This window comes from Cyprinodon tularosa, unplaced genomic scaffold, assembly GCF_016077235.1.
Source record: "Cyprinodon tularosa strain WSP-4 unplaced genomic scaffold, ASM1607723v1 ctg28, whole genome shotgun sequence".
Taxonomy (NCBI): Eukaryota; Metazoa; Chordata; class Actinopteri; order Cyprinodontiformes; family Cyprinodontidae; genus Cyprinodon; species Cyprinodon tularosa.
Window position 1 is genome coordinate 1,368,101 of NW_024038985.1, and position 26,806 is coordinate 1,394,906.

The 26,806-nt window shown below is 37.9% G+C and overlaps 1 protein-coding gene across 1 annotated transcript in view; it reads right to left on the bottom strand.

Moving 5' to 3' along the window:
* Positions 1-26,806, bottom strand: part of ncam1a (neural cell adhesion molecule 1a) — a 473,099-nt gene that overhangs the window by 103,966 nt on the left and 342,327 nt on the right. The window contains exons 4-8 of the mRNA XM_038290373.1: positions 26,590-26,733; positions 15,680-15,817; positions 15,068-15,185; positions 13,329-13,489; positions 11,505-11,647 (exon numbers count right to left, since the gene is read on the bottom strand). Of these exons, the coding sequence (XP_038146301.1) occupies positions 11,505-11,647; positions 13,329-13,489; positions 15,068-15,185; positions 15,680-15,817; positions 26,590-26,733 (704 nt within the window). The remainder of the gene's footprint in view (positions 1-11,504; positions 11,648-13,328; positions 13,490-15,067; positions 15,186-15,679; positions 15,818-26,589; positions 26,734-26,806) is intronic.

The following is a 26,806-nucleotide window of genomic DNA, read 5'->3' on the forward strand; positions in this document are numbered from 1 at the left end:
AATTAACGTATTGTAGAAAGAAATTGGCTATGCAGTGGAAAACAAGGCTATTAAACTAATTACAGGTGAGTGACTGCAGGCACTTGGACACCTTTCCTTCCTAATCTGCACTTTCTCTAATTGCAGCTTCCTGGGTTTCCAACAGTGGTCCGGAAAAATAACCTGATGCTGGAAATCCTCAATTTAAAGTCGCAAAGTGATGCTGGAGCCAGCTTTTCTTAAAAAGAACCTGAGAGTAATACAAAAATAAGTAGGGCCTGTTCTGTTAAATTACTGTACAGCCACTGGACATCATTATGAATAAAACTGTCCTCTTTATGTCTGACGGACGTGAAAACAGATGACAAAGTGTCACAAACAGAAGCCCAATAATGAATCACAATCCAGTGAATATTAGAGAACCATCACCATATAATTAGAGAAATTTTCTGAGCGTGCGAACATAAAATCGAAACATTTGTGACAGTGATGAATAGGAAAATGGGTCGGTGGTGACAGGCTGTGAATGGGGGGACATTTGTTGACAACTGTGAGCAGCGATGGGCAATGCAAAGACTGTCATGCAGGTGGAAGATAAGATTCAGAAACTCGCAATGCAGCCGTGATTGCTTCCACTTTCTGGCAGTGATAAATTGCATGGTTAATAGGAGAAAACTGCAGAGACTCAAGCCAAGTCGAAACCACTTAACGTCTTTGGAAAATGTAATACCAATGAAGGCAGTTAAAGGTTTTTATTTGAATCAATGTCTCTGGTTGATCTTACGGTTTATTCTACCAATGCTTTCATAAATTATCTAACATATTAATGTTAGGATTATATAACAATTAGTGCACACAGTTTAGTTTTGACTGTTTATCTCTGTCAAAAATTCTGACCTGAACTTTAGCCAGTGCTTCCAAATCTACCGCTTTGAAGAACAGCTGTTTGCTTAGATTTTTTTCTTTATATATAACCCATGTACTATATATCTTAAACTTTTGAGCTAAAATAATCCAAATCTTGCATTCTACTTTCCACGTATGGGATTATTTTTAATCAAGCACAAATAAAAAGCCCTAAATGTCATGACTCCTGTTTTTGTGTTTGTGTTACTGTGTTTGTCTCCCTTCATCCACCAGGAGGCGCCTGGTTCTGGTCCGCCTCCTCACACACCTGCTGATGGTTTCTTAGTTAAACGGAGTGTTCTTAAGCTGCTGACTGCCACTACTTCGACGCCAGAGTGTTTGCCAGTTTAGGGAAGTCTTCCTGCAAACTGGATTTCTGGGACCTTCACCCCCTGGAAGGATCAACTGAGCTTCTAACTGAGCTGGGGTTCAAACAGGAGGCTGGATCCACTTTCCCCCAAGATCGTTTGAGTTTCTCACTGAGAAAGGGATTATTCTCCACTACGACCTGTTCAAGTACCGCAGGAAATCTGAGTGGCAGTCAGTTTTTCCGTATAATCAACCGTATTCTGGGTAAACCCTGTTCCGCCCTCCACCAAATCAGACAAACACTGGAACCACGGCACACAGACAGGAGTCAAGGAATCAGTAACTTCTCTGGAAACGTGAGTCTGCAACCAAATCCTCTTCTCCAAGTTCACGAGTCAAATTTCCCACTGAGCCTGAACTAACCGCTGTGTTTTCCCCTCACTTTACAGTTCTAGTTGAGCAGTGTTCAGAGCAACACTTCTCCCTCTGTTTAACTTCTTCAATAAAACCCGTTAAACCTTTTCCCTGGTTTCTCTGTTCGGTTTTCTGCATTTGGGTCTGAACTTTGTAACACCATGACACTAAAGAGGCCCTAAAAAACGCACTGGTCAAATTACATTAAACAAATGTAATCTGGCTACAACAGATTTGCATCAAACTAAAAAAGGTAACAGATTTCTTATTTTAAACAAATGCACTAATTTATATATATATATATATATATATATATATATATATATATATATATATATATATATATAAACCTTTTAATTGGATTATAAATCCAAAACTCTTAAATGACAACTGAGGGAAGAATGTAAAACTTATTATAACTTGATTCCAATGCTGCACTTCACTTAGGTGATCTAAAAATCTAATGTTAGTCAGAAAACGTGTGCTGAACTAACACCAATCTTTACATGGACTGGTATTAAAATTGTTATTTGATTGTTATAAATCTGAGTGACCAATGATTAAATGGATTCCTCAGTGGTCCCTTCTTGAGCATCTTTTTAAAATGTATATATTACCTCCTTGTCTCTGATTATGGGGAACATCTCCCACAATAGTGGGCCATATAGTCCAAAATATCTAGAAGTGCATGGGTCAGAATTTCGACTCAACAGGAATTCAGTTGTTAGTAAAAAGCGGGTAAATGTAGCTGCTCCAATTTGCTTCTGCAACACCAGGAGAATATACCATTTTACACTGTCCTTAAATAACTGCACTGGTTCCCTTTGAAAAGATCACTGCATACAACGGTCAGCGATGGGAGTAACGGCGTTGAAAGTCACGGCGTTACTAACGCCGCTACCTTTTTTTAGTATCAAAATGATTACTCTTAATGTAACTATAACGCAGTTACAATTGCCGACACCCTGTTACTGCACGTTACACAATTTACCTTTTTTCATGATAGGACTCGTGCGCTCGTCATGAGAGAGGGGAGGATGGAGAGTGAGGATGACTCCGACGGCAAAACAGCGCTTTCCAGATGGAAATACTGGTGTTACGTGGAGCTTCGTTTCCCCATCAGATACGGTTTCCCCTGCATCTCGCACAGCGCGGCGGCACGATTCACCGCGCAAGCGACAGGAAACGCGCATACTCGCCAAAGGCGCATAACAGCCCGCCCTGTGCTCACGCCACAGGGGAACTACGGAGAGCGTGAACGATCATTAGCCTATATGGAGAAAGAGAAAAGGATGGATGGATGGATGGATGGATGGATGGATGGATGGATGAATGGATGGATGGATGGATGGATGGATGGATGGATGGATGGATGGATGGATGGATATAGCTACATGTTGCAGTATCTATAACAACCCAAACACAGGATTTCAGAATTAGACATCCCCAGTTATTAATTTCATACACTCGCAAAATTAATGCAATAGTTACTTTTACTAGTAGCTAGTTACTTTTGTTGTGGAGTAACTTACCGTAAATCCTCTAATATAGGCCGGGGCCTTTATTTCACTCAGGTGCATCTTGGTCCAGGCCATTATTGGAAGGAGGCCAGAATTAGAGGTAGGCCTCTATTTATATTTGATCCAACATTCTACCAGTGGAATGAATAAAAACCAGATTTTGTGTCTCTTTGAGCCTATAAAATACTAGCTTCATTTAGTGAACAAGTACTGTTACCATAGCGATATACAGAACATTATTCAGACATCTTCCAGCAGCTGCAATTTTTCTGCACGGCAATACGAAAAAAGAAAAAAAAAGACACAGAAGGGAATCTCGGACAAACTGACTTGCAAAACAAAGTTTTTTTAAAAATTAATGGAAACTGTTCTGCCATCACAATGAAATGTTATTTAAGGCAGGCAAAGTGGAAGTAGGCTACCAGTATCGTATATTCAGAACAACGAAGGCAACAAAATTCAGTCATTTTAACGCTGCCTGGTTACCAGACCTACCGGTGATCACATGTGTCTTTCAGATCAGAACGATTGTTTAAGGCCACTGCGATCTCTGTGTAAGGATGGGACTTCCCATGCTATTGGCTTGGATTCATTAGCAAACACTGCCCCCCTGTGGTACTTGTGTGTTACTATCACAGATTGTTGAGGACTGCCCAGGAACACCGTTGGTTCTAATACCTGTATACAAGTCCGGCCATTATTTACCTCCGCCGACAGCGAGGCCGGCCATTATTAGAGACCCGGCCGCTAATGGGATACAGGCCAATATTAGAGGAGTTACGGTAGTTACTAACTTAATTACTTTTTGGGAGAAGTAACTAGTACCTATAACTAATTACTTTTTCAAAGTAACGTGCCCAACACTGACAACAGCACACCTACCTCTACTTTACAGTAAAGCATATTTATTTAACTGGTGTTAAAATGGGTCTATACATGTAAAGCTGACTTGCCAAAAACACCAAAAGCCGCAACCCTTTAACACCAAAAGGCATCCTATTTGACACAAGTTTTTGAGACTTCTATATTTATATAATCTTATATATCTTATACAATAAGACAAAGAAATTTAGTGAATAGAAAAGTGACATTTTATTGCCTAATACATCACAAATAATACTATTTATATTTTTGTTTCTTTTTTTTTCCATCTGCCATAATGTTCAATGACATCTCCACTTAAAAAAAATATCTTATGATTATTATTTCATGGTTTGAAGGGTTATGCGTAAATAATGACCATGGGTTAGTTTTTTAGATGTGAATGTCATGTAAGATTTTCCTTCATGTGGCAGCTTTAGGCCATCATCCATCACAGCAGAGCAGGGGACAATACATGAGGACCAAAGTAGGCCACTGTGGCCTAAATATCTTTACATCTTTTGGGAAACGACAGGACAGGTGTTCTGTGCAATGCCTGTTTACTGCCCCAAGAATGACACAGTAACTCTTTCAAACATGAAGCTGGTGAACCATCAATTTTATACAGTTACACAGGATAAACCTGCACTTATAGGGAATGGAGCTTAGAGATTAAAAGTTTCAATGTTTCTTTAATATCAAATGAAACAGACATTTCTATTGTATTTAACATGATCTGGAACACAAATTTATTCTTTTTTGTTTAAATCCACAAGTTTAAAGCAGCAGTATTATGATAATATTTATTTTTAATGTGAGAAAATAACCTCTCTGAAGCAACTTACCCCCAACTATGTGGGAAGCGGACGCAGCAGATGGGTAAGTTGAGCAACAAAACAACAGAACAAACTTCTGTGATCATTTATTTTTATTTAAAACCATCTGAGAATCAACAGCTGGAGATTTTAAGCTTAAACAGCTATGAACAATTTACTGGACAAAAAGCAAAGGCATGGTTCCACTGGTTCTAACCTTTTAAAGGAAACTTACACTCAGTAAATATTTGACTGAATAAGGTTTGGATTTTTAGGAAACATTCATTTCAACAGGAGAGTTGAACAAACAGTTGTTCCTGATGAATTAAAGCAATACTTAAACTGTTTTAATTCTAGTTAATATTCTAAGGAAACTGGGCTAATACCCTTTGATAAGAAGTCGTTATTGCCGAAATAAACTTTGTATGCTTTAACGTTTTGTGTTTAAACTACAAAGTACTTCTGTATATTATAGATAAGCTATATCTTTTTCCAGGATTAATCCACTAATAATACTGCTTCTACATTTTTCTTTGCTTTTGCTATTCATAGAAAATACTTGCAGGCAAGTACTAATATATTAAAAATTGTTTTACAAACTGTGTTTGTTATTAAAATCAATTGAAGTGTAATTAATCAATTGGATGTAACTTAACTTTCCTTTTTTCCGTTTGTTCTAGTACTTCAGTGTAAATACCCATCTACTTTTTTAGTGTTTGCATTGTCCATTGTGAATATGTAGGACCAACACTGATAATTAAAACTAAACACTGAAACAGGAATCTACTCCGTAAACAAAGAGGCTTACAATCAAATGGACAACATGTACACAATATAAACATGTATTTTCCTTAGCTTATTTTTTTATTCACCTTTGTAATAACAACCTTATTTATTTGCTATTATTATAATTTTCAGCTTTATCATTGACTTGTCTTTAAATGTATCCATTTCTGCATACAGTTTTAGTTTTTCTCTCAATGTTTTAAGTCAGTTTATTCCTTCCACCCTATTTATTTCTCTCTGTCTTTTTCCCATTTATGTATTCATTCCTGCCTCATCAAGCAAATGAGGAGGGGGTCTTAAGGGGACGGTTTTTGCCTATGAGTTGGTTAGACTGCATGGAATCTACATGTTACCAAGCCGAGCTGCAGTCACACCAAAGATGGCTACCTGTCATGAGGTAAACAGTAAGCTGAACTGAGGCATTTAGCAACTTTATTTGCTGTAACTCCTAAATACATTTGTCATGTGGAGGCTCTGACAGAACATGATTTAGCTGCACACATGGACAGATGTTCAGTTGTTATCTTTGATATAATGAAGATATGCTGTATGATGTACTGGTTGCTGGTTTTTGTGCATGCCTTTCTCCAGTGGATCATAAAAAAAGGAACATCCACATCACATTAATCTTCGCTATCAGATCATAATGGGGTGCATCTTCAGCAGCAGCTGAATTTCTATTGGCTAATCAGTAGACATAGGTCATAGCAGCTGTCAAACTGTGAGATTGATAGATTTTAGACAGATATCCCAAGAGAGAGACAATAGAAACAAATGCATAAAAATAAGCAGTTGGATGGTATGTAATGATGACTAGGGTTGGGAATTGAAAAGATTTTCACGATTCCGATTCCCTTTTCGATTCTATGAAACGATTCGATTCTTTATCGATTCTTTTTTCGATTCCAATTTGGGGGAAAAAGGAGAACAAACAGTTTGATTATCAGAATCAACTTTGTTTACTTAACTATTGCACAATCTTACAAACTCAACAAGATCAAGATGTCCACAGGAAATGTGAAACTGGAGTAACATCTGTGTTTAAATGAAAAATGAATACAAGAACAAACTTAATAACCAACAATGTCTAATAACAAATGATGGGATAATAACCTATTTTAAATAACAAAAAATACTAATTATAAAACAGTAGTAGGGAAAATTAACAGTTCTTTTGCGGAAAGATGAGCATATCTGCTTTTTCTGGAAGGATACGGGATCTTTCAGGGCTTATGGTGTCTCCAGCCATGGAGAACACCCTCTCAGATGGGGTGGAGGAAGCCTGCACACAGAGGTAGTTTTCAGCCAGTCCAGATAGCAAGGGCAGCGTATCTTGCTTGTTCCACCACCACAGTGTGGCGCTATCCCTGCAGGGGATGGAGGGCAAGCTTTTATAGAGCTGGATTTCCTGATCTACCCTCTGGGCTAAGGAAAGACGGGGCTTTGATTCACAAAGTGACCGCAGCTCGTTGTCTTCCTCCTCGAATAGTTCTTCCAACTTGCGTAACTTGCGTAAGTTGCGTAACTTACGTAAAAAACGTGACGTAAGTCGTGCTCCCCAGAGCCGGCGCTCTAGGCTCTGGTGCTGCGGGAATCGAAAAAAGAATCATTCAGCGAGCTGCCAAACGATGCCATGGAATCGGAAAATACGGAACCGGTTCTTAACAGGAACCGGTTTTCGATTCCCATCCCTAATGATGACGCATCATAATAAGCCCCACACCCCTCAAGCACTACAGCAGCTTAACCCTTGATGAATCAGCTGCAGGAACAAATACCTATTTTGCATTCTTTGTTTTGATATTTATTCATTTGTTTCTATTCTACTCTGCAGACAGTTATAGTCCGTACTGTTTGCCATAACTATTATACAGTAGTAGATTTGTTATGTCGGTCTCTGCCCTGACGATTTCTACTATATCTGTACTCTATAACGCAAGGCACACCTGGGCGCATCATTACGCATGCCGAATGCTGACTCTGAAGTTTCTCTCTGTCAGCAGATGATTGAAGAAAATATTTGGGGGCCTATTTACCAAAACCAGTATAATTTATATCAAGTGAGGCCAGTGTTGACCAACTGAAGGTTGTGGAATACATTATATTTAATTATTTAGTGCAGCGCTGCAGTAGAGAATTGCTAGTTTTCCAACGATCAGAGCACATAGTATAGTATTTACATCAGACATCTGGAGATTAACACAGAGCTGTTTTCTTGATGAAAACTATAATAGCAGCCATTCAAAATGGCCCTTCCCAGTGAAACACCAGCCAAATGGCAGTCAACTTCCAGCCACTGGAGTGACCCCCTCCTTCTCCTGGGTGAGCATGTTTTTTTTACTCTGACTCCCCCTTTTCAATGAATTACAGGGTCTCATCAGGAGATGACGCTTCTCTTTAGATCTTATTGTCCACAAATCATGACAGAAAGAATATTTTAGTACAAAGATCAATGTTTAAAAAAGGCATCTTAGGGGACTAGACATGGGCTTATCAAGGAAAGTAGGCAAATTCTGAACAGCTACTGCTGTATGTGTTTTTTTATGAATTAAGTTTAATCAAGTTTTATCCTCACATATGATACCATGGGAGAACATTAAACATCATCTTTCCTAACCCACTAACTGAAACATGAGGTGAACAGCACCATTCTTCCACTTTTTTATTTATTTTTTTAATATTAAAAGTTATAAGTTAAATGGAGACTGAATTTGTTTCTCCAGCTGAGTGCGAACTCCAAACACAGAGGCTACGGTTTCTGTTGGGGACGAACGAGCATAACAGACAACTGAACATCTGTGTCAATCTGTGTAGCTGACTAACACCCCATTTACACTACCCTTGAAAAACCGTGCCGAGACCGGTCCGAGCTTGTAAATGGAAAGCAAACCGAACTGCACCGAGCTAGACACAACCGGAGCGAGCTAACTGCAGACCAGTTCCAGAGGTGGGCTCGGCTCCGTTTTTCCCTGGCTCGGTTCTCTGATAAGAGCGCATGAGCAGAACGCGTCATCTCCGTCTGGCTGCACATCCCGATTCACACACCATTCCAGTAGTTGGCGGTAATGCCCCTCCGGGAACAGAAGAAGAAGAACGACTTCTTCTTCAACTATAAACAACAATCGAAATCTTCTCCACGCAACATTTTAAATAAAACATTTTTGTGTTTTATGGTGGTTGGCAAACAACTCTTGGTGCATTACCGCCACCAACTGCTTGATTTCCTCCTTCAATACTGGCAGTAATACCGCAGATCGTCACTAGGAGGAGTCGAGGAACCGAGATAGCGTGATGTGTAAACGGTCGTCAGAACCGAGCTCGGGCTGGTTAACTGATCCGAGCTCGGATCGGTCTCGGCATGGATCGGTTTTTCAAGGGTAGTGTAAATGGGGTAATAAACACATGTCCTTTCAGATCACCCACATAACAAATAAAGTATAAAAACATTTTTTACAAAGCTAATAAATGCCTCAGTTAAGCTAACTGATATACAGTAGATTTTGTGTAATCTAATCAATAAACAGGCAGTCTCTTCTAAGTTGCATATTGAGGCAAAATTCATACAAAAATGGGAAAAGCACAAGCAGAAATAAATAAAGTGAAAAACTAAATAAAGCACACATTCATTTAGATTTCTAATATGTTTTGTTCATTTATTTCTATGTCTATTTATTTATTGAACATTTATTTATTTACTTATTTATTTCTAATTATGTCACAGTTGGTCCTCCATACTTGCAATTCTTCTTTAAATGCAACTATAAAGGTGCCAGAAATCAGTAAATCCACATAAATCCAAACTCATAAGATACTGACTGTTGATATTTCTAAGTCTTCATTTCTATTTCTTCAAACCTTTTTGCTTTCCTGTGCTTCTAAAAATATTGAATAAAATGCACATTTAAAAATACAAACAACAGAGACCCCATTGGTAATGCAGCTTACTTAGTATTGCATGTTTATCTCCAAAAACGGAGCCTACTCACTTCTAAAGTAGGTCATTATAGTGCTGAACAGATGAGCACAAGCAGGGAAAAATAATCTCATAAAAGCAATAATTAGGGCTAATGTAAAATGAATGGATTTTCGCTTTTTTTAGCCTGCGCACACTTAATTATCCTGTTGGCTTTTCAGAGCGCATGTACAAAAAGACCCTCCATAGGAGCTAACAACTTCAACTTCATAGGAATACACTGAGTGTTAACACTGGTAAGTACCAGTGCAAAGAACTGCCTGTAAATTGGTTTTATGGCAAACTGCACACACTCGCCTCTGGCATTCACTATGGAGTCTATTAAAAATTAAAACCATTTGAGAGCAGAACGTGACCAGTTTAAAGAGCTGTTAGACTCTGGAGTTTACAATGAGCAAACTCAGCTGATGAAATGATCGCAGGTTTCTCTATGAAATGAAGCGAAACAATTTGAGATGATTGTCCTGCTCTCTGGGAAATGGCGGAAATATAGTTTACTAGAGTCATTTTGGAGACATAATAAAGAATGAAAGGAAAGTGGTGGCTAAATGCTTCTCTGGTCTTAGCTGAGACTAAGCTTGTTTGGATTTAAGCTAAAGGTTGCTTTTACCGTGATTATGAAGTGATTATGCCCAAAAAAAGGTTTTCTGAAGCAAAAAGTTCAATTGCACTGGATAACCACTGTGATAATTGACATAATGCTTCCTCTAGTTTTCTTGTTCTACCCTTTAAGTGGCTATACAATTGGTGTAATTGCTATACCCCACTGTCTGGCTTTGGTGCCTTACACAATTTACAGCATAATGAACAACTTCGAAAATATTTTCTTTAATATGAAATAAAGTATATTCAATACAACTAAACTGAAAAGAAACAAAGCTGCAAAAGGAAAAAATAAAAGGAACTGAGCCTTTAACAACCTGGCTCCAAGTGTATGTATAACCTTACACTAATATGTTGTTATATCAAAATTTTCCTTTAATTTAAGCATTTAGTTCTTTGCTTTTTTAAATTTCCTTCTAAGGTTTTGAAGATCCTATGCCCTAATGTGGTAGTATCTGCCCACTTGAACTGCAAAAGTTCTCCAAATCTATGCAAAAGCTTGTCCACTCCTTGCAACCTCACAGATTTTCTGCGAAATTTAGCTTCAAACTGTATTTAGCCACAAAACAAAGGTTACATTTTTGTCTGGTAAAGAAGACCTGGTTCATAACTGAGTGGTAAACTTATAATTGTACATGAATTCATCCATCTAGGCAGAAATTCTAGTTTCATCAGAAAAAATAAGTCCTACCAGTCATCCCACTGTGATGAATGGTAGGATGGTATGATGGTGTCCCTTCATTGTTTTTTTTTTGTGCCAAACAAAGATTTTGGAGTGTTATGGCTAAATGGTTTGAATTAGGATTACTTAGATCACAGGATGTCCTCCCAAAAGATCTCTTAGGAGATTTTTTTTGTGGCTTTCTGCACAAAAGCCAGTATTAATGATGTGAGATTTGGGACTTCTCCTCATTGATAGCCTTGCCACCTCTGCCTAAACTGAGGCTTTCGATCAAGGATGGAAATGAGCAAATGTCAGGAAAAAAAAAATTGGGCGGCTGAACTTGGGGATAATTAATGTTTTATCTTAATGCTGGAACTAAATTATTTACAAAGATCTAAGTAACTGTTTAAAACTGAGACGATTTATGGTAACAGATTTTTTTCTGCTTCTTATAACCCTGTAACATATGTTTTTTTTTTACATTAGCTTACATTTGATCAATTGAAAGTATGCTAAAATAAAGAAATTATATTTTTATTTGGAGTTTCCTTTTATTATTCAACCACTGCTGATGCTCTCAACTCTGCATATGGAGGCAAAAATATTTAGAGAATTTTTTTTTGTCAGAACAGATTACAAATAACAACTCAAGGGTAAAAAGTAATGCGGTGTACCTGCTCTCCATCAATGAAAACTGCGTCTCCAAATCTCCAGGAGATGGTGGGTGTGGGGTCACCCGAGGCCTCACAGGTCAGGGTGACCTCCTCATCAAACTCAGAGGCAGTGTTGTTGTTGAAGTAGGTAATTCTGGGCAGCACTGGAAACAGAACAGAATGTATTAATGCTTCTCCAGACGCATCGGGACACAGCGGGAGGCTGAGTTAGTTGCAGCCTACACATTAGATTTTATACTGTGGAACTGCACTCCCTTTGATGTGCTTTATCAGCTCTCCAAACATTATTCACCTATCTTTTAGGAAGATAGGTGAGGCAATAAAACAAATCCACCAGTAATTTAATTCTGAAGCAACTGATTCTAAAATCATAGTATCAGATGCAACCATTTCATCAAAGCCACTGGGATGCCAGCGATACAAATAACATCTCCTATGGAAACCTTTGGTTTGTTAATTTGGATGCGTCATCCGGATTTCCAGCCAGAAACACATTTTTGAAAACATTACAGATTTTTGCTATTTGATTCAATTTTTTTGTGCTTGTTTGTATTTCTTCAACTGTTTGATAAAGTTGAACACAGATGAAGGAAGATGCAGTTTCGCTCTGCTATACTTTCCTCTCTAAGTGTTGCAACACCCTCTCTCACAAGACCATCACAAGACAATTCCACAGGGACGTGTTATAATGGCCCCCACTGTGCTTGGGGACAAAGCAGCTGCTTAATGCTTCTCCTATCCTCTTTTGTGGCTCCTCCAAAGCCAGCCACAGAACAAACTTTATTGCACTAAAGGGTTTTAACAAAATAATGATAATGTTTACATGTTTTCTCATATACTCATTTTATTCAATTAGATATTCTTTTTTACATTTCTTATTAGGGATGCACGATATTGGGATTTTGCCCGATATCCGATATGCCGATATTTTAAAACTCATGTAGCCGATAACCGATATCGATACTGATGTTAAAGCTGTACAAAAATAAGTAGTCATTGAAAATAGCAGTTTTGACACTTTGAAAAATAATATACTCAAATATATTTTCATATGCTGATATCAAATTGATTTTTAAAAACGCGGTATCGATCTATTTTACTTTCAAAATCTCGTGAAATTTCATTGTCTTGTTATAAACTCTCGTGATATTTTGCAAATTCTTGTGAGATTTTGTTAGTAAAATAGATCGATACCGCGTCAATATATCAACATATAAAAATATGGCAAAATTTCGTGAATTTTCGGGGGATTTTGTAGCATAACGATGACATATAGCAATATTTCATTAGTAAAAGAGATTGATATGGTGTTTTTAAATGGCAATATATAAGCATATGAAGATATTGTGATATTTTAATGTATCAATATTTATTTTTTATTACATTTTCAATTAAAAATGTAAGGAATAGTGTTGAGTTCGAGGCTTCATACAGTAGCCCAGTAGCTACTGTATATAGCCTCGAACTCAACGCCAGAAATAACATCTTTGGGTGAAACTTACATTCACTTCTAACACTTGCATTGCCCTCTAATGAAGAGGCACCGTGGGTAGTGAACAAAGTTTAGAATTGCGTCCAAAGTTTATCAATGTAGTTACATTCTAAAGTAAAAGTCTATACTAATGTATGTTTAAATGACATGAAAGGTGGTTTAATTACTTTTGAACACGGCATGCTGAGTACATCATGTTCGTGTGTACTGCTATATTTAAAGGAAAAGATTGTGCAGCAAATGTCAATGAGTGTAAAAAGGAAGGCCAGAGTGATTGGGGGGGGGTACAAACAAACAAAACAAAAACTACACAGACAGAGATATTCTCTTACCAAACACGTTCAGGCTGACGATCTCGGCTTTCCTTCCTGCCTTGTTGACGGCAATGCAAGTATAATCTCCTTCATCCACCTTCTGGACGTCATTTATTACCAATTCAGAACCATCCTCGTTCAAACTGTATTTTTCACCCATTTGAAGGACGACATCGTTACTGTAGGAGGGAGAGGGAAGAAGGATAAAAGGTTAAAGGTTTACATCCCAACCTGAGCAGCCTACAAATACTGTCCTTCCTTAGGCTCGACTATGACGAGTGGCTTTTACAAGATTTTAATTTTAACAACATTTTTTAAAGCAATGAAACAAGTTAACCGCAAAATATGTAATACAAATCTGGTTAAAGAGTAAGTATATAACTGGCATAATTAATTATGGAGGATACATTTATGTGGTTATCTTCTAATTTTACTGACTCTAGCTGTAGGCCCCATCATCTGAGTTTCCTTCTAAGACGGGATTTGCTTCAAAATTATTTTAAGGTTACAGAATGAAAGTAGCTTTACATTACGGTGCTGTGAAAAAGGAAAACCGTTCTTGATGGCATTTCATGGGTTACACAGAGCATAATCTAGACAATAGAGCCATGTTAACCGGGACTGCAAGGCCGTAACATTAGACTTCTGGATTAAAACTCCTTTTTAAATATCAATTTTTTAAATCCAATATTCTAACTTTTGAATACTTTGAATTAGGCCTGTATATAAAGATTAAAGCCATTATTATTATTATACTCAAACATAAACATCTGATGAACACAGATTTGTAGGTAATAAATCTACATTATACTTAATATGAGTTTGCAAATGATACTAATATGCAAAGCATACACATGAAATAAGCTTACATTTTCTGGAAATGCGAGGAAACTGGAAACAACAGGATCAGGAACCATGTTAGTCAATATATATATAATATATTGATATATATTTAATTTTATGATCTGATTCTTCATATCGGATTAGGATCATTGTAACCTACAAGTTTTGTCTCATCATCAAAAGAATTTAGTTTTTGAAATACAGTGAACCCTTTCATGGCCTCACTGCTTCATGGATCTGCATTGTGTTCTGCATTCTGATTGGCTAAACAGTCTCCACGCTTCTTCTCTACCTGTGTGTCGATAACGTTACGGTTTAATATTTAAATATCGGTGTACATGTACATACAACAGCTTGCAAAATTTAAGTTTGCAAAGTTTTTCCAAAAAATGTCGACAAAACGTTCTGCACCGACAAAGGCACTTGCAGACGGGCCGAAAAGGCAGAGGAAGATGCTAATTATCGCAGAAAAATTTAAACTTCTACATGCTAAAGGAGGTTAGAAGCTGTGCGGCCATTACGGAATTAATGACTCTTCCGTTTGTTCCATAAAGAAGGAGGAAAACAACATCAGGAAGACAGCAGCAATAAGTTTGAATAGGGATACAAAAGGGGTTGCAACTGTCCGCAACATGATCACGGTAAGGAATCTTTTAGCTTTCCGGATTAATGACTGCAGAAAAAGAACGTTACGCTGGATATGAACGTTATCTGCACAAAAGCTAGAACACTGGATTCAAATGACAGAGATGACATTCATGAAAGGGAAGAGGAGGAGGATGCAGATACCAGGCCATCAACCAGTGCTGTTCAAGTATTTATTACCAACATTTACTGTGAATTTACTGTGACATACAGCAGAATAGGCAATTATTTTTTTATAGAAAAAAAGGAAAAGCAGAAAAATGACATACTGTGTCCAGGTAACAGTGGGCTCAGGGAAGCCATCTGCATCACAGGCCAGCAAGACACCATCCCCAACATCCGCTGTGGCGTTGACTTCAGCTTTCCTCGGGCGGATTGTAGGAAGGACTATATTAAGAAAAAAGAAGTTCACAATACATGTCATTAAAACCCACACAATACTCAACTGTAATCATGACTTACTATTATTTTTTATTCTTATTTTTTTTCTACAACTATTGATTTGTATTTATGAAAAAAAATAGTTTGTGGTACTCTTAACTGTTGGGTACATTGAGGGATGATTTCGATTAAATGCTGAAAAATCTGGAGTGCAGTCCAAGTACCAAAAAGTATTGCATAAGGAAAATAAAATAAAGTAACACCTACAGATTCAGAGACACACTGAGCTAATTTATCTGCTTTGCAAAAACAGAAAGTGAGACAGAGTAGGACAGGGGGACGGATGCACAACACCGTGATTCACATCTTCAGCTTTAAAAGAGCATGATTCTTCTGACAGACAGTCATCCTAATCATACGCCGCCATTATGGGCAAAGTAGCGACTCATTGGGAAACTGCTCATGCTGAGCGCCAAAGCAGACACAGATGGAATGCTTACCATTAACGATGACCTTTATCATCCGGAAGTCAATTTCTCCCCTGGTATTAACACGAGCTTCACAAGAATACGTTCCTTCATCAGCCTTCTTGATGCCACGTATCACCAGGTGGCCATTTTCCATGAATTTGTAACGGACTTAAAGGGGGAAGAAAAAAAGACAAATACAGAAACAAGTATTAACATTTCAAAAATATTCAACACTGCTACTACTTGGACGTAACAGAAAAAAAGGTGAAACTCAAGTATGTTCAGCATGCAAGTGTACATAAACAACAATTATTTAAAAAATACATTCAATTTTCCCCCTTTTTTTTTTCTTTCATGCACCCAAATCGTAAAGTTACTGTAATGTAATAACAGAAATCAAAAGTGCACAATGGCATAAAAAGGTTAAACACACAAAAGTAATCTATTATCTTGTTAGAAGCATTTTGTTAATTATCAACTCGAATTTGATTGATGTTTTTAAATACCACAAGATAATAAAGTATACCTTTAAAAAAATATATATATACATAAGACAATATATGTATTATTATATATAAACCAGTATATATAACCAGTATTCATTGATTAGACTCTATATACAAAGCTGTATTTCTGCTAATATTGCTACAAAACTTGATATTGCATGAAATATCCCCAATCATGAATGATACTTCATTATAAATCCTGCTTTCTACCAGCTGCAAGTGCCAGAACTTACACTTAAAATAAAACTAATTCCATCACCAACATTAACTAAGCAGCGAAATTGCAGATCCTTCTTCCCAAAGGCTTTTAGACTTGACATCCTTCACTGCTCATAACAAACTCAGTTAATGATTACATCCTTGCTGTTTTGCTTTTTTTTTTCATTTTAGTAAATAATCTGTTGCTTTTTTCCTAAATATAAACATACTGTACATGTAAGTTTTCAACTTTTAGATTTTTAAAATTTTTAGATTACTACTTTCCTTTCCTTCCGTCCCTTATTTTGTAAATGTGCACTTTCTCTACATGCTATGGTTGTTTTATTTTAAAAACTTTATTTACAAAAAAAAAAAAATCCATAATGAGAGAGATAATTGTTTGAATAGTACTGCGCGGTCTGTACTTCTGTGAGTAAATATACTACGTTGACATGTAGAGCGTTAAAATTACATTTGTGTCATAACTTTTAAAGTCAATGGTAGGATCGCATTGGACGTTAATAAGAAGGTGTTTTAAGACAAAAAATATATTTCAGCTGCAAAAGACAAATGCAATGGGGTCAGTCAACTGTGACTTAGATACATATGTGTATGCTCCAGTCTTCTAAATATTCTTACAATAATTAATTTCTTATAGTGAGAAAGTCAATATGAAGCTAAGGCGGAAATTCAACTGAAGAAACTCTGATTACTTCCATTCAATCTGAGGATGATCCGCCTCCGATGCAGCCAATCCGCTTCAAGCTACATTTCCTCGATGCCAATCATCTTCCAGCACACAACTTAAAAGCCACTCCAAATCATCTCTAGGCCTGCTCTTCAACAAGCGCAAGATCCGTCACTCCTATGTCGGTTTTTGATTCAGACAACCCACCTCCATCCCCTTCTCCACCATTGTAGTAAGCTCATCCGACTCCTCCTCGATGCTCCTTCAACCTCACCTCCAGTGTGTAGTCCCTCCAGACTTTCATGGAGTTCCCTGTCACTTTAAACGGTCCGACAGAAGACCGCCATGTTGAGCCTGGTTCTGCCAGAGATTTCTTCCCAAAGGGGAGTTTTTTCTCTCCACAGTCGCTTCATGCTTGCTCTTCGTGGACAGTTCATGGACAGTTTATGCAAACTTGGTTCATTCAGTGACATCTAACTCAAGCATCACCCTGTATACCAGCCTCTATGGATTAACCAAACTTCATCTATCTAAACTCCACCACCAGTTTCAGGCCCGGGGGGAATATCCTTATTCTGATACATCAGTTTATCTGCATTAAAGTATAAATCAGCGTTTGTTTCCTGCCGAGGCCTGAGCGCCAAGGTTCAAACTATTGTATCAATAAACTCTTCTAAATGCATCTTTCTCTCTCTGTGAGTTTTTCAGATTGAAATAACATTTGAGTTGCAAAGGCATAGAATTTTTTTTTTTTTTGGAACAGAGGCCAGGAGATTTCTTTTTCATATTTACAAAAAAACAAAACCAAAAAAAACAACAACATTTTTTAGGTGAAGAGTGACAGACATGAACTGATTCAATTTGTTTTTCCAAGACTTGACTCTCCCAATGGACTAGGGCTGGGTATTGTTAAAAAAATTTCGGTTCCGGTACCAATACCGATACCTTCACTTCGATACCGGTTCCTGAACGATACTTTTTTCGATACCAGTTTTATAATATCAATTCGAAAAAAAAGAAAATTACACAACATAAAAAAGTACAAATCTTGAGTTTTATTTTAAGCTCTGTTTTTCCATTTACATTTTTCCTCTTACATAAAAAAATAAATAATTCAGTGTCTAATATTCACTGTTACATTGTGAGGACCTTTTTACTTAGCAGTTTTCCTTTAGAAAAATTACCATGTCTGACAAACAAGCCCGTTGAATGGGATCCTACTGACAGCGCACCGCTGGTATGGGGGGGGTCTGAGCGGCTCCGACAGAAATATTGAAGGCAGGATGAACTGACTGCACTGATTACGTTTTCAGGTGGATTTTCCCACTTAAAAACATAATAAAACTACTTTATTCCCACTGATCACAGCAAATATAGCTGCAAGGCAAATAAAGGATAGAGTAGCTCCGCCCAACGCGCGTCTGACCCACTTTGCGACCGCGCAGCCAGAGCAGCAAAGCTTCTTCAGCAGCGCGTCAGAAGCTGGTACAAGCAGCAAAAATGAAGCAGCAGACGAGATTTTGCTGCTCTTGCTGCGTCCATATTGAAAGCAGCATGATTCACTCCGCTCTGGCTTTGCTCTGCCCACGGGCTGCTGAGAGGAGGATGGTCGCGCTGGCTGCGGTCCGCTCTTCTTGCAGTCAAACACAGAGCGACTTTCTGCTCTTAAATTATTTCCGTGCACGATGTATTGCATTGTGCACTATTAGCATCAGTCTTAATAAAGTGAAGCCGCACTTTTGACCTGGGGGGCATTTTAAAGGGGTTCCGCGACGCTGCAACCAGTTCACAAAAGATACACATGAACCCTGGCTGTAGGCGTGACCACCTGTGTATTTTTCCTGGATGACGCAATCACCTTAAGTGTTACAGCCAATCACCGAAACTTGGTACCGAAAGACGAGGCATGTTTCGATACTCTGTAGAACCGAAGCATTTCGGTCGGTACCATAAAAGTACAGAAGTTCGGTACCCAGCCCTACCATGGACTTCAAATGCAGGTCCATAATTTGCTCACTCCTCTAAAGGTATTAATTCCCTCTTGATTCCCATTGACCATGCAGAGGTACTTTTGGAATCCATTGCTAACTTCGCTTAATTGCGTCTTTTAAATTGCCTGCACCTGTGGTGTTCTGACTATAATGAAACACTTGACTACTGAGGGGGGTACAAAAAAGAAAAACATTAGTGTTTCAGCTCACCTTTCTTATTTTTTAAACTGCACTGCCTACAGTAGGTGTTAGATAACTAGCTGTTTTTATACATGTAGATATGAAGAAACTCCTTTTACATTCAGAAATTCCTTAACCTTCCATAGCACAGCCTCAACAAGTGTCTGTTTGGAATCTTGATCCATACTGACAGGGTTAAATGGCAGATTCTTCTGAATTGTCAGCTGCTGCAGAAACGATCTAGAAATAAGTAGAAAATTCTTAAATTAAGTGTATTCAACCTTAATTTGAGTAGGTAAATGAGATAGTTTGCCAATTGAATTAGTAATTTTACTCTTAAAATAAGATAATTAGATAATATGCACTTGAAATAAGACAATGCAATTGTGTTTTCTTATTTTAAGTGTAAATTGTCTTGTTACATTGGCAAAATGTCTCTCTTACCACCTCAATCCAAGAACAAATTCACTTATTTTAAGAACAAATGACTTCTCTAGATTTAGATATTCATGATTAGAGCCTCAAAACCACACAAATCACAATATTCATTTAATTGAGACGGTGTGACTGGGAAGTCCATTGGAGGAGTACAGTAAACTTATTTTTACATTTAATATAATAGAGTTGCTTTGGATTTTGTGCAACAATGCATTATTCACCTCAAATTCACTATCAAAGATGGATAGACTGCGGCCATACAGGCAAACCACATGTTCAGTATTGCTCTTTTCTCACTATAGGGCCTAAAACCTGTCAAGATATTCTCACATACAAAGACAACACCCTCTCCAGCCTGCTTCATTTTTTTAATATGAGGTAGGAGAGATCCACACTATTGTCTTGTTTATGGCAAATTCTGATCCTTCATTCTAAATGTTGCAGCCGATATTGTGATTAATTTAACAGGGTTTACTTTGTTTTTTTCAATCTAAAAATGTCCACATCTAGGCTTATATGACGAGATGGACACGTTGATACGTCTTCTGCTGTGCTGCCCATGCAGTTAAACTGATGCACTCAGACTCATATTCTATTTCTGTTGTAATTAGTAGGAATTCAAGCTACTGTATTCTTATTCTTATCTCACCTTTGGCCTAAAGAACCGATTTTTCTCCAAAAGAACTGGATATTTTCTTTCTCCAGTCCATTTTGTGACAATAGATGGCTGTCCATAAACATTGAATTTCAATGGGGCTTTCATGGTGTTTTGCAGGTGTCTAAATATTTTTAATTTTTTTCTTTGTATAATCACCTTCAAATCAGACATGGTGAAATTTAAAATAGTGGTTCCACCTAAAAAATATTCATCTACGTCTTTCTGTCATACAAATGCAAACAATTGTATTTATAATTTATAGTCTGGGACCTGTACTTGCTTTAATTCACATATGTAATTTCAGGTGGAATTAGCTCCTTAAACCCTCTGGGTCTAAGGGGTTAATCAGCAATTAGAAATATAAGACTAGCTGCTCCTGATCCTGAACCATGGAACATTTAAAATCACATACATTCTCATTTTACCTATTTTGATTTTCCATTTTATTTGCCATCTAAATACCTACGTTTTTGTGTGTTTTATACTGTTTGAGACAATTATAACCATCAATCCAAACTAAGGAGAATTTGGAGAAGCCAATTAACCTACAAGTCTTGTTTTTGGACTGTGAGAGGAAGCCGGAGTACCCGGAGAGAACCCACGCATGCACAGGGAGAACATGCAAACTCCTTGCACAAAAACCTGGTGCTGAGAATCAAACCTGGAACCTTCTTGCTGCTAGGCAACAGTGCTACCCACTGCTACACTGAGCAGCCAAAATATTAACCCATATTGAGAAACATATACAAACTAGATAAAAAAATAAAATAAAAATGACAAATTGAAAGTTGGAAGCTGCTTTCCAAAAGTTTATGTAGCAGCTTTAAGTTCTGGAAAGTTTAAATGAGATTTCAATTTCTCTGCTTGTCTTTAAAGGTGGCATGCTGTCTAAACTCAAGGGACGTGTGCTGTTTGATTAATGTGATTATAAGCTGGGAGAGCTGCTAGCTTGGAATATTAAACATTTTCTTTCACTACATTTCTGTTTGCATAATTCAGGAGGCTAACAAGATCCCTTCAAATAGTATTAGTGTAACTGTGGCAGAGCAGTAAGAACTTTTTCTGAATCCGAGTCTGAGAGGATTTTGAGGCTGATAAAATATTGAATCTTAAAGCTCGAAATGTGTATGTTTAACTACATATTGAAAAGTAACAGTGCAGTCTTCTGTCTCATTTACATTAAGAGATGTGGATCCCACTTTTTGACTCAGTGAGATAATTTAGATATGCAGCTCTTGTGAACATTTAAACATATGGTTTGGTCAATTGCTGCGCTGGGGAAAATTACAAAAGTAATTTTGGCGTTGGCCAAAATTGCAGACTTTTCTTTTCTCCAATGGAAAACACATTCCTTGATAAAGGTCCAAGATTAGAGGCAGGCTAAGCAATGCTTTTGTGGTAAGTTCAGGCTTTCCAGCAGTCACCAGAGGAAGAGGTAGCATTAAAGGTCAAACTGACATGGTTCAAGTATAAAACAAAGCCGTTTTTCTTTCTCAGCACACACACTTCCAATTTCACTTACATTTGTTGTCAAGACAGAGTGGATAAAATATGTAAAAGCCAAAAAAAAGATTATGTTTGGCTGTAGGAAACTTACAGAAAGACAGCCAAAGTGTACATATTCACCCCATATGTATAAGTGATTGGCTTACACTGTTCCCATTTTTGGCACATAAAGTAACTAATTTGCTAAATATAAAGTACTTTTAAATCTTTAATTCAGCAAAACTATATCAAATTAGTAATTCAATGCATGAGATCCAGGTAAAATTTGTGGAATACCATTTTAGGGTCCTGAACTAGGTTCACACCTGCATGATCTGCTCCAAAAACTTTACTTTACTTATAGTAAAAGGATTTAGACGTTTGGTGTGAGGGGCAAATTGAAACACTCACTAATATCTTGAGGAAACTGAGGTCTAAAGTTGTATTCAGTTTATTTAGCATATATAGCACCAAATCACAACACACGTCGTCTCAAGGCACTTTAATCTGGACATACACTTTACAAGTTTTTGCCCTTTTTGGGCCGACTCTCCAGTTGTGCGAGAATTTTTTCGATCGCCCGAGTTTCAGCCTAATCCTGCTTCCTGCGTTGCGTAGTATACAGGTGATAACAACGGCTATCAGCCACTCACGACCATCTCCTAATCAGGGATCTTAGGCCCAGTCCACACGAAGTTAAAACGAACACGAAACGCTAATATTTTCCAGAACGTTTGTCTTAAAGACGGAGACGTAAAATAAATGTGATCGACCACACGAATGCATGAAAACGCTGCAAAATGTATGCCAGCCCTGGAAGTGGCGCTGTGGTGCCAAAGCAAAAAATAGGCGAAAACAGGCAACGAAATGTTGGGCATGCGCACTAATATTTATACATGGTTGCCCTGCGGGTCCATTTTCGTGCTTCAGTCAAATTCAGGTGCTGAACTATGTCGTCGATATTGCTCTGTTCTTCCTGGAGATATTCCAGAAGAAGATTCTGTTGTAAGCCCGACAGCAGGGTGAGTAGCATGAGCAGCAACCATTCAACACAGTATGGCGCCATTGTTGTTGTGATACTGTGTCGCGCATGCGTGTTTAGAGGCGACGCTATGACGCATGCGTGTAAAAAAAAAAATGCGCTCAGACCTTAAAGATGGAAACGCGAAAACAGCGTTTCAAAATCTTCCCACTCTGAAGGCTTAATAAAAAAAAGATCGTTTACAGCCCCCTGAAACGCCGGCTTCGTATGGATGAGAGGCTGGTTTGGTGAAAAATTTGTGAATTTAGGCCAGGGTTTGACTTCGTGTGGATGGGGCCTTAAGGGTGGGAAAAAAATCAACCATGCTTCAAATTCAGTCGGCCGTCGTAAGTTGTTCACGAGCAAATCCTGCTGTTGAAGCAGAACTAAGAGCATCTATGAGCCGATTTACTAGAACCTCACGCACTGCACGTGTACAAACAAGGGAGTCATCTTTCTTCTTCTTCTTCTTCCAGATTGACGAGTTGAACCAGCGCCATATCTCGGTGCTTAGTCCGAAGTCTGGTTTTCAGACGTGCAATGTGGGCAGTTAGATCGCATAAGAGCGTCGGGCCGTACAGTGTAAAAGCATACATCATGAGCTGTGAGCTTATAAATAACCAACAGTTCCAAACCTGGGGTCGGTTTCTCAAAGCAGGTTTAATCATTTATTGGACATCTGGGATCATGGATCAGATCAGAAAATATATGTGCAGATCTTTGCTTTAATTATCAGTTTCATATCAAAATAGACTAACTTGTTATGGAGCAGCCAGTGCAAACCCAAGACCTTAATCCAAATGAACACTCTTTGGCCTGACCTCAAACATGCTGTTCTAAAGGCTGAAGCGAGAAATACAGAGAAACTACAGATCAATAAATCTTTAACAGAATAAACTTTGACCAAAGCAGGTTGCCTTATTGCAACAAACATGTAAACAGCTCTCAGAAAGACTGCTTACATTACTAATGTCTAGACACTGCAAAACAAAGTTCTTAAACCTTTGCAAAAAACAAAACGAAAACCCTGACACAAGCATTTTTTCAGTGGCATAAAATTCAATTTTCTTCATTTTCAATATTGATTTGATAAAGTTTGCTTTTGTGTTGCAAATAAAATGTGCAGAATTTCCAGTCCTTCAAGAAAATTAAAGTTGAATGGAATGTGTGCCATATTTGTCTACAAAAATGTGCACCCAACTTCTTATGCTTAAGTTTAAATAAAAGTTATTTTTATATGTATATCAAACTTTTTCAAACACAATTTTTATCGTTCAATGTTTGCTGTATTTTTGCACCAAATTCTATGAGGGTGTAACAGTGTTTTTCAGGGATTACATCTCCTAAGCTACCCTTATTTCAAAAATAGAGATCAACATTAAGGAAAAACATGATTTTTATGGAACAGTTTCTGAAGTTTCAAAGAAAATCACAATCAATTGTAACTCTGAATCAAAGCTAATTATGGCTTCTTTTGATAGTAAAAAAAAAAAAAAAAAGGTGACCGAAACTTCCCATCAATCCTAAAAGCAGGAAGCATTTGATATGCTAACGAGAAAGATTTTTCAATTGAGTGAATTATTGAAATCACAGACATCAGGCAACAGTCAGCAATCATGCTGTGAGGGAAGAGCTTCACCAAATGATTAACTCTCAAACATATGGACGCTGCTTTCCTGGAGAAATACAAAAAAGCTTTCGGTAAGCCAGCCATTAGCTAACCTGCCAAACTTCACTGGCCTTCGTTGCAACGGTTCTTTTGTTAGACGTGATTCAAATCAGATTACAGGTGCTGGTCATAAAATTAGAATATCATGAAAAAGTAGATTGATTTCAGTAATTCCATTTAAAAAGTGAAACTTGTATATTATATTCATACATTACATACAAACTCATATATTTCAGATGTTTATTTTGTTTAATTTTGATGATTACAAATGACAACAAATGAAAATCTCAAATTCATCATATCAGAAAATTAGAATATTGTGAAAAGGTTCAAAATTGATGGCCCCTGGTGCCACACTCTAATCAGCTAATTAACTCAAACCACCTGCAAAAGCCTTTAAATGGTCTTTCAGTCTAGTTCTATAGGCTACACAATCATGGGGAAGACTGCTGACTTGACAGTTGTCCAAAAGACGACCATCGACACCTTGCACAAGGAGGGCAAGACACAAAAGGTCATCGCTAAAGAGGCTGGCTGTTCACAGAGCTCAGTGTCCAAGCACATTAATAGAGAGGCGAAGGGAAGGAAAAGATGTGGTCGAAAAAAGTGTACAAGCAAGAGAGATAACCGCACCCTGGAGAGGATTGTGAAACAAAACCCCTTCAAAAATGTGGGGGAGATTCACAAAGAGTGGACTGCAGCTGGAGTGAGTGCTTCAAGAACCACCACACACAGACGTATGAAAGACATGGGTTTCTGCTGTCGCATTCCTTGTGTCAAGCCACTCTTGAACCACAGACAGCGTCAGAAGCGTCTTGCCTGGGCTAAAGAGAAACAGGACTGGACTGCTGGTGAGTGGTCCAAAGTTATGTTCTCTGATGAAAGTAAATTTTGCATTTCCTTTGGAAATCAAGGTCCCAGAGTCTGGAGGAAAAGAAGAGAGGCACTTCATCCACGTTGCTTGAAGTCCAGTGTAAAGTTTCCACAGTCAGTGATGGTTTGGGGTGCCATGTCATCTGCTGGTGTTGGTCCATTGTGTTTTCTGAGGTCCAGGGTCAACGCAGCCACATACCAGGAAGTTTTAGAGCACTTCATGCTTCCTGCAGCTGACCAACTTTTTGGAGATGCAGATTTCATTTTCCAACAGGACTTGGCACCTGCACACAGTGCCAAAGCTACCAGTACCTGGTTGAAGGACCATGGTATCCCTGTTCTTAATTGGCCAGCAAACTCTCCTGACCTTAACCCCATAGAAAATCTATGGGGTATTGTGAAGAAGAAGATGCAATACACCAGACCCAACAATTCAGAAGAGCTAAAAGCCACTATTAGAGCAACCTGGGCTATCATAACACCTGAGCAGTGCCACAGACTGATCGACTCCATGCCACGCCGCATTGCTGCAGTAATACAGGCCAAAGGAGGCCCAACTAAATACTGAGTGCTGTACATGCTCATACTTTTCATGTTCGTACTTTTCAGTTGGCCAACATTTCTATAAATCCTTTGTTTTTATTGGTCTTCAGTAATATTCTAATTTTCTGATATGATGAATTTGAGATTTTCATTTGTTGTCATTTGTAATCATCAAAATTAAACAAAATAAACATCTGAAATATATGAGTTTGTATGTAATGTATGAATATAATATACAAGTTTCACTTTTTAAATGGAATTACTGAAATCAATCTACTTTTTCATGATATTCTAATTTTATGACCAGCACCTGTATAGCTTTTCCTCTTTCTTTACTTTTGTTAAGTGCAACATTTCTACCTGTTTGGGTAAAATAAACCTTAGTTCTCCTTCAGCTGGAAAAAACTTCTTCCTGCAAGCTTGAAAAAAAAAAAATAATTTCCAAGTGCCTTCTATGAGATCTAAACCGCCTCCTGCAGAAAATACTTTACTTCTTTCATAGATAACAGGCAAAGGGACCAGGGAGAGTGAGCAGAGAGGGGAAAATTGATTGGAAAGCATGAACTGGCAGGCAGCGATGGCATGAAGCAGAGGCGACTGCTCAGGGAGTCAAGAGGACAGGGCAGAATAGAGTGCCGAAGGTGAGAAAGCAATTCTAACACAGAAACCGTAATTTTTGAACTGGCTCACCATCTTTGGAGGAATCGACTATGACGCCCTTGTGTTTCCAAATGATTGAGGGTGGCGGCGAGCTAACCACATCGCAGATGATTTCAGCGCTGTCACCCTCGTTGAACTCCTGTGGACTCGCTGCATTCACGAAGGTGATCTTTTCTGTTGAGAAAGGGAGAATTTTGTTTTCAATTTAAATTATAGCAGGAAAACCCAAAACATTACTTTAAAAACA